This window comes from Prunus avium, chromosome 6, assembly GCF_965620075.1.
Source record: "Prunus avium chromosome 6, drPruAviu1.hap1.1, whole genome shotgun sequence".
NCBI classification, from domain to species: Eukaryota; Viridiplantae; Streptophyta; class Magnoliopsida; order Rosales; family Rosaceae; genus Prunus; species Prunus avium.
Window position 1 is genome coordinate 29,402,402 of NC_142289.1, and position 11,585 is coordinate 29,413,986.

The following is an 11,585-nucleotide window of genomic DNA, read 5'->3' on the forward strand; positions in this document are numbered from 1 at the left end:
TCAGGGAGCGGAATATTTCCGAGATGTTAATGAACAAGACGTACTTCTCATTGAAAAAATCGATAAAAAAAGAGTCAAAGTCTACAAAATCTTTCTTTGGTTTTTTTTGGATTCAAGGGTATGAAGAATGGAGGAGGAGAAGAAAAGTAAATTACTGTTCTTTTTTATGAGATAAAAAAATAGGTGGGCGAGTAAATAAAGATGGATGATGACAATATAGAAAAGATGAAATTGAATGAGATTTGACAACACACATATATTTTTGAAAGAGGAGAAAGTGTTTTTCTTTTTATTAGTCGAATTAAGAGGGACATCTTCTAAACTCGATACGCTTGAATTTTGAAATTTGTAAGGATGGATTTGAATTTGACATTAAAGTTTAAATTTTCTATAAATAAAAAATAAAAAATAATATATTGTATATATTTGAAATAACTGTAGGGCATGCATGGTTGTAACTTTGGTGTGTAGTGTGTAGGGCATGGGTAATAATCAAGTGTTACCACACTCATGTGAAAGCTATAATAGTCGGACCGACTAGAAGAAATTTTCATTTTTACAATCCTAAAATAGACATCTATTCAATTTAATTGGTTTTGTAACTTCAAAATAGGCTTATAAAATGGACCAGGGCTCGGGCCAATCCGACTCTAAGAGAGGTTAGCCTAGATCCTACTCAATTACGGGCTTTTTCGACCCTAAAGTTTGAACATGTCGGTTGCCCTGCTCTATCTTAAACAGGAGCCTAGACCTTACCCAAGGGCCAAGAATTTTTAGGCTCATAAGTGGGCAAATAGGCCGAGCTTATATGGTCCTATGAAACGAGCCAATTATAATGAATTAAATGCAATCATAATGAATTACGGGGTTTTTCGGCCCTAAATGTTGGACAGGCTGGGCTAGGCCCACCTTATCTTAAATAGGCTAAGTCTAGGCCCTACCCAAAGCCAGTGAATTTTTGGGCTCATGGGCGCGCCAATGCCATGAGCCGAGGTGGTATGATGTTGTGAGTTTAGCCATGGGCACGCTTGTTATGCAGTTCAAACACCATGTCGAAAAACCCTAGTTCATGTTAAATTTTATAGAACCATTGAGCATGCAAGAGATAGGAGAACAAAATTTGGCATTAGGTTTTCCAAACAATGAAATAGAGAGCCTTAAAAAATGTCGGAAGGCGTAAAACTCGTTGCAAGGTTATCGAACCTTGGTATGTGGAACTACTGTTAGCAAGTTCTTACTTAGTTAGGGTTTTGGTTCCTTACTATGTTAGGGTTTAGGTTACTTACATATTTGTCTTGTCTTATTATAATTGAGATTTGTTTCCTATTGTAATTTAGATTTATTTTCTATTGTACTTTATATTTATTTCCTATTTTATTTAGGATTATACTTTCTTACATAAATAACTCAATATTGGAGAAGAATAAAAATATGAGCATATAACTGAATCCCTACTTTGTTTGACAACTACAACATCTGGTGTAGTTGCTTTAAACCTAGTTATGTAGATAAATTTAAAGAATTTAATACTTCTCTTAGTATAATACGGGAAAGTACGTAGACATGAATGTACAAGAATTTTCAGGAAGTAAAAGTATGTAGACAACGATGCATAACCAAATTAAAGAGAATGAGTTGTGTTTTGGTTGCTATTTGGTGCTATTATAGAAGTGGAGGACAAGACTAGTATGTTTAAGTGCATCCGTGGGCATCACAAATACAATTTAGAATCCTTAGAACCATCTACATTAGGGATAGAGTATGACAAGAAACTGCATCTCCCAAAAGAGGAACTAGAGAACTTTAGAATACAAATGGAAATGGGTGTGTAGTTCATCCATAACTAATTGAATGAAGGGGTAATTAATATGAGTTTATTCTATAAGTATATTATTTATTAATTTAATTATCGGGTTGGGCTATGCTGCTCATGAACTTACAAATCATGGCCTAGACGAGGGGCTAGGATCCGATAAATTGGCTTATAGTATCGGGTCGGGCCAACCCATAGTCCAAAAATAAGGCCGAGCTCGGGCTACCCATCAAGCTTGGGGCGTATTTCCAAATGGTGCAATTTAAAAATTGTTAAGAATCTATATTCAATCGATTTGTATAAATTAGATTGAATTGTTTCATGCGTACTCCATATTTTTGGAATCTATAACTCTATAAATAAAGGCTTGAAAAGCCTTACATAAAAGTTACGGTACATAACTCAGTGTATCCATAAACTTTTCATGATATCAAGTTTTGAGATAATTAATTTTTCCCTCAATAAGTTTGTGATTCAAATATTACATATTATTTTAAACACATGATATTTAAAGAGAGATTTTTTTTAATTATCAAACAATGATATTCATTTAAAAAAAACTTCAGCAATACATCAAAGATGTGTACAAGACACGAATCTCAACATGACTGCAAAAGCAATAAACCAAAAAGGAAAACAACCTGAAAGAGAAAACTAAATCGAACAAAATCCGGGTAAGCAATGAAAAAAACAAAAATCACCAAAATTTAGCATAGCTCGTATCCAAACTCACACAACCCAAAACAAACAAAACCCGAAATTAAACCATAAGCCTAAATCATGATTTTCATAGAGTTAACAAATTCTTAAATACTTTCATAAAGTTGATAAAAGTCACTAATAAATTGACAAGACTTTTGCTATTAACAATTAGCCTTAGAATTATGCAAAAGTCATTTATTTAATAAGTTTTTTAAAAGTTAAAGACTTTTTATTATTCAATACCACCAAAATTTTAAATTCTTTTAACCACTTTTAAAAAAATCACAATTGATTACCACTAAATTTTTAAATATTATTTAAAAGTCACAGTTAAATATCTCCAGACTTTTTAACTCTACAAAAATCTTTAAAAGTTAGAATTGGATACACCCCCCTTAAGCTCACGTCCTGGCAAAAGTTAGATTACGTTATTTTTATAAAAAAATCCATGGATAGGGGGTTTCAACATTGGACAAAAACATACTATTAGACCAAAAATGAATTGTTGTTATATAATTGTTCAAATAATAAAACTTATTGAATTAAAGAAAATCGTACAACGTCAATATAATTTATATTTATTAATGGAACGGTGGTGTCTAATAAGATATTTAAATTCTGAACTTTAGGGAGGTAAATACTTTTAATAGTATGTGTTCTAGTGACATTGTCACGAGCCTAAATCTCATGAACAACAGTTGCCGAGTTAAAAAAAAAAGGTAGCTCAAGTGTAGCTGAACTCCCGGGGGGGGGTTCCACAGAGGAGTCCTGTGTCCCACACTACTAGTAGCGAATCTATGTGTTCCTTGTGTACTGTATCCCTGTCAAGTCACCATGCGTACGGTGTGGAAAGATATATATAAACAGTGTTTTTTCCGCCATTTGAAAATTGAGCTTAAACAAACAGTAAGCTGTCTCTCTTCTGCTTTCTCTCTCAACCCCTCACCCTCACCCCAGGACACTTCTCGTGAGTTCCATTTCTTTCTTTCTCCTCCGCTCTCTCTCTCTCTCTCTCTCTCTCTCTCTCATTCACTGCCCCTACTGCTCCTCTCGTGCCCTAACCCTCCCACCCACCCACCCCTTAATTTCATTAACTCACACCATAAAATCAAATATAAAAAAAAACAACAATGAAAATGGTCTCAAGTTCCAAACCCTAAATCACTCACCTTCATCAACAGCAGTACACAATCATCTCCCTCTTTCTGCTTCCTCATAGGAGCTCATGTTCAAGGTATGGTTTATTTTTATTTTTATTTTATACTTGTTTTTTAATATAACTTTTTTGTATGATTTTGATTTACTGACAGTGAAGTATGATTCCCAATAATTTTGATAGTTGCGTGTGTTTTTTTCAATTATTTGAAATGATGGGTTTTTTTTAATTTTTAATTTATAAATTTTATTTTTCGAAAGATCTGAGTGAAAAAAAGGCCTTTAATTCACACCAATCGTGCTTCATGTTCAAACGTAGAGACAGGACATGGCTATCTTAGTCTAGGTCTGTTTCTGCTTGTATATTATGGTTGATTGATTTTAAGGTTTGTGTTTGTGTGTGTGGAAGATTGTTGTTTGCTTTATGTTCTGAAGGTATTATCATTAAGTGACTTTGTCATTCTTCGTAGTTTCCAAAGTATGGGAATTGCACTTTGTGACTTTTGTTTCTTTCTGTTAAGCCGTAACCGGCCAATTAATGTTGGGCACTGGTGAAATTCAATGTTGTTATCGTCAAAACTCTTGGGAATTCCAATCTTTGATTTTGTCAGATGTCATACTTCTTGTGTATGAAGATCAAATTGGATTTTTTTTTTGGTTTTATTCTTTTGGATCTTCCCTTAAAATTGAAGGAATCTTGAACACATTCACCTGTAGCCTAGTACATGTTCCTCCTCGTTGAGGACACCCCCCAAGGGCGGGGGATTTCGTGACATTTTGAAATAATAAAACTAAACAGAGGGTTTTGTACCTCTCATTAATTGGGGTTGGAGTGAGATCAGTGAAAATTTCACTTTACCTTCTGATTGTACATTTGATCCTATATAAATTGCTTGTGTGGTATATTTATGCTAATTGTGGTATTGTGGAGATAAAGCATAGAAATATCTGCTACATTTAGAAAATGTAATTTGACAACTTTGATGTAAACTGAAATGCAGCAATCATGGCAGGCCTTGGATGCTTCCTTTTGGACTTAGTAAAGGGTTATTAGTGGGCCATATAATTCTGCACATCCTTATGGCTCTAGCGAATCTCAGAGGATATGTGCCTCTGTTTCCTATTTCTGTGTTCCGATATCTTCACATTGCTTTGTCAGAATTGGGTTAGTATGAATTTGCAGGGCTATTACAATCTTCTGCAGTATTTCATTTGATCCATCAAATATGAGTACAATGCGCCCTACATGTGAAATTGTGGAATCAAGAGACGAAGTAGATTCTCAGTCAAAAACGGACAAGAAAGGTGGAAAGCATTGCATGCTAAAATCAGGAAATAAATATTCCATAGAGGATGATATTAATCAGCTTTTTCAGGCAATTGACAGTAGAAATTCAGCTAGGATCTCAGGTCTGTCAAATGAGGCTAGCAAAGACGCTTTGCGGAAGAGTGCTATGAAAAGGCCAATGAGAGTTAGTTCATCAAATGCATCGGGTATTGGAATTTCAGAGCCTGTGAGTTTGAAGCAAGCATTGAGAGGATTATGCATCTCTCAGGCATCAGAGATGGCTGCCATGAAGCGACTATCGAGGCCAGGTCGTTCATCTGGGGTCTCAGAAGCAGGAACTATCAAAAGGTTGTACAGGGCAGTGGTAGACGAGGCCAATGGGTCTGGCCTTCCTATGAATCAAGTTAAAGGGAATTATGTAGAGGTCTCCCTTGTACCAGAAGCATCCAAAAATTATGAGAAGAATCCTGGATCCATGCAATCAGAGCCACAGGTTCATCCTGCCACAACTTTGGCTGATGCACTGATGCCAGATGCTAGCTTGACCAGATTAGCACCACAAGATCAAATTTCTCCTTTTTCAACAGAAGTTAAAAGTGAGAAATTGAAGGGAGAAGATAGAAAACTGGAATCCACAGATTCTTCATCTAACTTTCATGATAGCAAGAAAGTTATGCAGATGGGTGCGGTTGCTTCTACCTCAACTGAGGTTCCACTTAATACTTCAAATTCAGACAAGGGGCTGCACTCTGCTGCTTCTCCATCCTGCTCTAGCACTGGCAGTAAGGTAAGCAAATCCTCTGGCGGTAGTTCACATTTAATCAAGCCAGTCCTCGGGAGCAAAAGCTTTGTTAAGAAAAACGTCAAGCAGGATTCAAGTTCTGGCTCCAGTAGTTCCGCATCAGATAATCGGAAAGTTGATAATGATTTAGGCCCTAGTACTAGTAAGTTAAAGGACCAGACACACAACTGTACCCCAAAGCATGAAAGGGAAGGAAATGAGAAAGAATCTCTGGTGTCCAGCAGTACAAGTCTTAGCAAAGAAATGAATTCAGTTCTTGTTAATAGAGGTACAAGCAAACCAGATTTCCCTTCAAATTGCAGTAATAGAACTAAATCTATAGTGACGAAAGTCGATGAGAGGTCAAGATCAAGAGAAAAGGGGGATTTCTCACAAAGCTCAAAAAGTAGCATTGGTGACTATAGCAGCACTACAAGCACTAGTGAGGAAAGCAGTCTAAGTGGGTCTGGTCGTAGCGGCAAGAGGCCTCACATGTCAAGAGACTTGAGATGGGAAGCCATCCATCATGTTCAGAAGCAGCATGGAACCTTAGGTCTGAGGCACTTTAAGTTGCTTAGGAGGATTGGTTCTGGGGACATTGGAACTGTTTATCTTGCTGAGCTAACTGGAACAAATTGCGTATTTGCTTTGAAAGTGATGGACAACGAGTTTTTGGTTACCAGGAAGAAAATGATTAGGGCTCAAACAGAAAGAGAGATACTAGAAATACTGGATCATCCGTTTCTCCCTACGTTATATGCCCATTGTGTGTCAGAGAAGCTCTCATGTTTGGTTATGGAGTACTGTCCGGGTGGAGATTTGCATGTCCTGCGGCAAAAGCAACCCGGCAGGAGTTTCTGTGAACAAGCAGCCAGGTGCATTTTCTTCTTAAGGTCCAGTTGTAGTTAATTGTGCCTATGCTTTTTTCTTTTTAAATTTTATCAAGGTTTGCAAAATAATGAAAAATTTGACTATGATAAGATGCATACATTTGACATTAGTATTTAGTAGGTTAAATCTTTGTTTTCTTCCTTGCTCTTCCATATCTGCGAAAATTCATTTGATAGTTGTTTGATCCTAGTACTTGGTCTATGTTATCTTCCTTTTTCTCATTGAGTTTCCATATTGACCAGTCAGAATAGATTAAAATATATAAGGCAGATGTTATTCGTGCTCGATGGCACACTCTGGCCATGTGCACACATGTTTGGTATGTCAAATAGATTATTTTAATTCCCTGGGATTTAATCTTGGGATCTAATTTAAATCCCAGACTTTTAGATTTGCAGTGTCGGAGTTATCATTTGTCTTAGTTTGACATACCTTAGCAAACTCATGGAGAATCTGGTGATTACTGTAGGAAGATTGTATCCTATGACTAGCCTCAAACACAGGGGTTTTTTTTAGTAGCTTGAGCTGACTTGGTAGAGCTAAGAAATGTCCTACCACTGTTTGTTTGATATTTTTATTTTCCGACTTTGTAGCTGTTTGACATTGTTTTCTTGGTTATTATTAAGTACATGATTGATTGTCATCAACATAATTGTACTCCAGTACTTTAAATGTTCATTAAACTAATTCCAGCCATTTTATCTTGTATCTATAGGTTTTATGTCGCTGAAGTCCTCCTTGCCTTGGAGTATCTACACATGCTAGGAGTTGTGTATCGAGACTTGAAACCAGAAAATATCCTGGTCCGAGAAGATGGCCACATCATGCTCACAGATTTTGACTTGTCACTTAGATGTGCTGTCAATCCAACGCTGCTTAAATCATCATCTCCTGTTTTGGAGAGCACAAAAAAGATGTCAAGCCCGTGCATTGAATCTAGCTGCATTGATCCTTTTTGCCTCCAACCATCCTGGCAAGTCTCATGCTTCACTCCCAGACTTCTATCTGCTGCTGCAAAATCTCGGAAAATAAAATCCGAGCTTGCTGCCCAGGTCAGCCCACTGCCACAGCTTGTAGTGGAGCCAACTAGTGCCCGATCCAACTCCTTTGTCGGAACCCATGAATACCTTGCTCCGGAGATCATCAAAGGAGAAGGTCATGGGAGTGCTGTTGATTGGTGGACATTTGGAATCTTCTTGTTCGAGCTGTTATATGGTAGGACACCCTTCAAGGGGTCAGGAAATGAGGACACATTGGCCAACGTTGTGTCAAAAAGTCTCAAGTTCCCAAATACCCCTATAGTGAGTTTTCATGCAAGAGATCTGATCAGAGGCCTGTTAATAAAGGACCCTGAAAATCGTTTAGGATCAGTGAAAGGGGCTGCAGAGATTAAGCAGCATCCTTTCTTTGAAGGCCTTAACTGGGCATTGATTCGGTGTGCAGTACCGCCCGAGCTTCCCAGGTGGTGTGATGTTGGAGTTGGTGCACCCTCTGCTTCACAGAAACAGGAGGGCAAGGAGTTGGAGGGTATAGGAGAGCATATAGACTTTGAGCTGTTTTAGTTCAACTTTCATATGGGGAAGAAAGTTGATCTTCTTTTTCCGAAATTTCTCATCGGTTCTTTTTTTAACTGATAATATAGCTTATAGTGTAAATTAAATGTAACTCAAAAATACTGGTGGCTAGTTGTAGAGTATGATATATGGATACTGATACAGTAGCTGAGAGAAATGGAAATCGGATTAGCATTTTCCTTTTTTCTTTTTATCCTATCACTCGGGGTGTGCTCATGTTTGCAGCTTCATCTTGTCCTATAAATGAGAATTTATTGTGTGTTCGATACACCAATAACATGTTGATGTGGTGTAATCAATCCATTCATATTATAACACGTACCTTTAATAGTTTTTTTTAGCCAAACGGCTCAAGAGACCCACTTTCTCATGGCTCCGAAGATTTTCAATCCTTTTCTTCTTTACCAGTTACATTTGTTTTGTAATGTGCATGTGCACAATTCAATACATCCATAAGGTTCTTCAAAATGTTTGTATGGTCTATATTTTTCTTTTTCTTTTTCTCTTCTATTTTACGCTAAGCGTTTCTATATTCTATGATACCCAAGCTGAAACTCAACACATTTCCACATGGTATTTTCTCAGTCCTAGGAGAATGAGGGTATTGCACAGTAGAGTAGCAACCCCTTCAAATTTACGATTTTACCACTCCTCCAACCACCCCTCTCTAAAAACCCCATTTCTTCTTCTTCCCCAATTTCCATCCCTTCAAAAATCATCCTTTCGTTCACATTCCCTCAAATCTAGCACCTCTTTCTCATCTGGGTCTGTGAAAAAAGCATCAATGGCGGCTTCTTCTCCATCCACGGAGGCAGAGACCAAGCCCTTCTCTGTTCTCTTTGTGTGCCTGGGCAACATCTGCAGAAGCCCAGCTGCTGAAGGGGTCTTCAGGGACTTGGTGAAGAAAAGGGGTTTGGATTCCAAGTTCAAGATTGACTCTGCTGGAACCATTGATTACCATGAGGTAGGAGCTATTTTCAACCGTAACCGCTGTTTTAGTTGCTGAAAAAAAACATAGGAAAGTAAAGAAAATGGACGTCACAAACAAAGCCTGGCTGCAAATATTTCATTTCATTTTTTGTGTGAATTATAATTCCAAATTTCTGATTGTATTTATTGGTGTTAAAAGGGAAATCAAGCAGACCCAAGAATGAGGGCAGCCTCTAAAAGGCGTGGCATTGAGATAACTTCTTTATCTAGGCCAATCCGGCTGCCTGATTTTAGAGATTTTGATCTTATCCTTGCAATGGACAATCAGAACCGAGGTGGGTTCATTATACATGGAATATAAGAAACCATCTATGTATTTTGTTTTTCTTGGAAATTTGGATCAGCCCTTTATATGTTTTTATACGCCAATAGTCCTACATGTTTATAACTTTATATATGTGTGATGTGTTTTATTAACTTGTGGTGTTGATATTGGCTATAGATGATATAATAGAGGCGTTTAATAGGTGGAAATTTAGAGAACCTCTACCCGAGGATGCTCATAAAAAGGTTTGTACTTTGTATTTAGTACTTAGAACGGGGATGCTACAATGTGGATTGATATGAATTTGATTATTTTGTCTTATGTTGTTATTGATCATGCAGGTTAAGTTAATGTGTTCTTATTGTAAGAAACACGATGAAACTGAAGTACCGGACCCTTATTATGGTGGACCGCAAGGTTTTGAGAAGGTAATATATCAATACCTGTTAACCATTGTTCTTGATCTTATCATGGATATATGTTTGATGCAATGGAAATGAAAGAGCATACATCTAAAGTGGCAGCAATTATCATAATGGTTTTATCTGTTGTGAAATGCCTGTGAGGAATTTAGTGAAATTATCAAGAATTACTTTGTCTAAAGAGGCAACCCTATTGCTAAAATTTTTCTGTCAAACTTTGTTAAGCATGTTGTACAAATTAAATTTACTAGAACATAATTGAGATAGAGCGGGTGGCTTTTTGGTTATTCAGCAAGACATCCCAAATTTTCGGATTTATGTCAATTAAACAGTAGGAAGATGATCCTCTCCATTTTCTCCCACCCGTTTTCTCTCCTTTCTTCAAAATTCAAATCTCAGTTTAACTTTATTCAACTTAGAATCCAGTGGCTCATTTTTTCATAATATTGCTTAAAGGGGAGAATTGGAGAACTCCCAGAAAGCCATAGGGAAAAGTAGAAAGAAAGTAAAACCCTAATCCGAAGCAGTTCAGGTCACAGCCAAGAACTCAATAAAGAACAATCAACCATTGGATTCTGCTTATTTTACTTTGAATAGAAGATACATGGAGAAACTGAGAGCAAACGAGGAGGAAGGGGAGAATTCGGCTGCGTAACTGGTATCGCATGCTAATTGTTCAGGTACTTTTAGAGTTGATACTAATTATGAAACATCATCATGTTGCAGGTTTTGGATTTACTTGAAGATGCATGTGAATCATTGTTGGACAGCATCTTGGCTGAGAACAAACACATTTTGGATTCCTGAACTCAATGTTGAAAGCCAGTTGATCCATTGTTGGGGTTTGGATTGATCGGCAAAATTGCCATTTTGCATAATGCTTGTTGCGTAAAGCAGCTTTTTGCTCGTGATCTGAAGCCGTTTCATAAGATCCATATTGCCATTTGTAAGTGAACGGTAGCTTCAAATTGGATTTATTGCTACCTTCGCTGGGTCATTGTAAAAATTGGTGTATTACTTGATTTAATCATGGAACCGGGATATCGCTGTCAATTTTTGAGTCAAGTAGTTTAACCCGACAAAAAAAGAAATGAAAAGTTACTCTATTACCAGTTTATCTCTCTGACCCTCTCTCGCTCTTCTTGTTTTTCTTGTGGTGCTAATTATTAGACTATGTTTTTTGTTATCCTTTTTACATTTATTGTTTAACTTTAAACTGAATCAGATGCATCAGCTATATCTTCTATCCAACCTTTCTTAGGGCGTGTTATACTTCCTATGCAAGTCTTTTGCTTCCATTCTTGTTATCTCATGTTGGAGCAATAAATTGGAACAATTGTCTCTCGTTGTTCCAAAATGTTAGCACTTCTGTTCTCCCATTAGTGCTTGTACTCTAGCATTGTGTAAGTAAGATTTGTTCCTAAGTGGCATGCTTACATTGTATTACCATCTAAGTTGGGAAAGAAAAACCGGGATATTAAGCATTTTCCTTTTCGTCAGTTTGTTTCTAAGTTTAGGGTTTAGTTGCTTACCACGTTCTTCATGCTATGATGGCTTAAGTTTGCTTTCTTTGCTATCTGGTAGGCATAGGTTTGTCAACAGGAACCTTTTACTCAATGTTTCCTCTCTTGGTTTCTTGCTCATCCCTCTAGCCTTTAACTTCCTTTAACTCTGTATATTTACTGTAGTCAAACCACTTTCCAT

General features: G+C 37.0%; 2 protein-coding genes across 3 annotated transcripts; both read left to right on the forward strand.

Moving 5' to 3' along the window:
• Positions 1 to 3,400: 3,400 nt before the first annotated feature.
• On the forward strand, positions 3,401 to 8,405 carry LOC110746148 (serine/threonine-protein kinase D6PKL1). Of its 2 annotated transcripts, none has more exons than XM_021946365.2 (3): positions 3,401 to 3,749; positions 4,672 to 6,614; positions 7,346 to 8,405. In XM_021946365.2, the coding sequence occupies exons 2-3, from the start codon at positions 4,897 to 4,899 to the stop codon at positions 8,190 to 8,192; spliced, it is 2,565 nt and encodes an 854-aa protein (XP_021802057.2). In that variant the 5' UTR covers positions 3,401 to 3,749; positions 4,672 to 4,896; the 3' UTR covers positions 8,193 to 8,405. The 2 variants fall into 2 exon arrangements, with proteins under 2 accessions (XP_021802057.2, XP_088110907.1); XM_088254781.1 differs by having other exon boundaries at positions 4,684 to 6,614.
• Positions 8,406 to 8,693: 288 nt separating this feature from the next.
• LOC110746149 (protein-tyrosine phosphatase) lies at positions 8,694 to 10,998 on the forward strand. Its single transcript, XM_021946366.2, has 5 exons — positions 8,694 to 9,168; positions 9,334 to 9,469; positions 9,637 to 9,704; positions 9,801 to 9,887; positions 10,608 to 10,998. Exons 1-5 carry the CDS (start codon positions 8,800 to 8,802, stop codon positions 10,686 to 10,688), a joined length of 741 nt encoding a protein of 246 aa, XP_021802058.2. The 5' UTR covers positions 8,694 to 8,799; the 3' UTR covers positions 10,689 to 10,998.
• Positions 10,999 to 11,585: the final 587 nt, after the last annotated feature.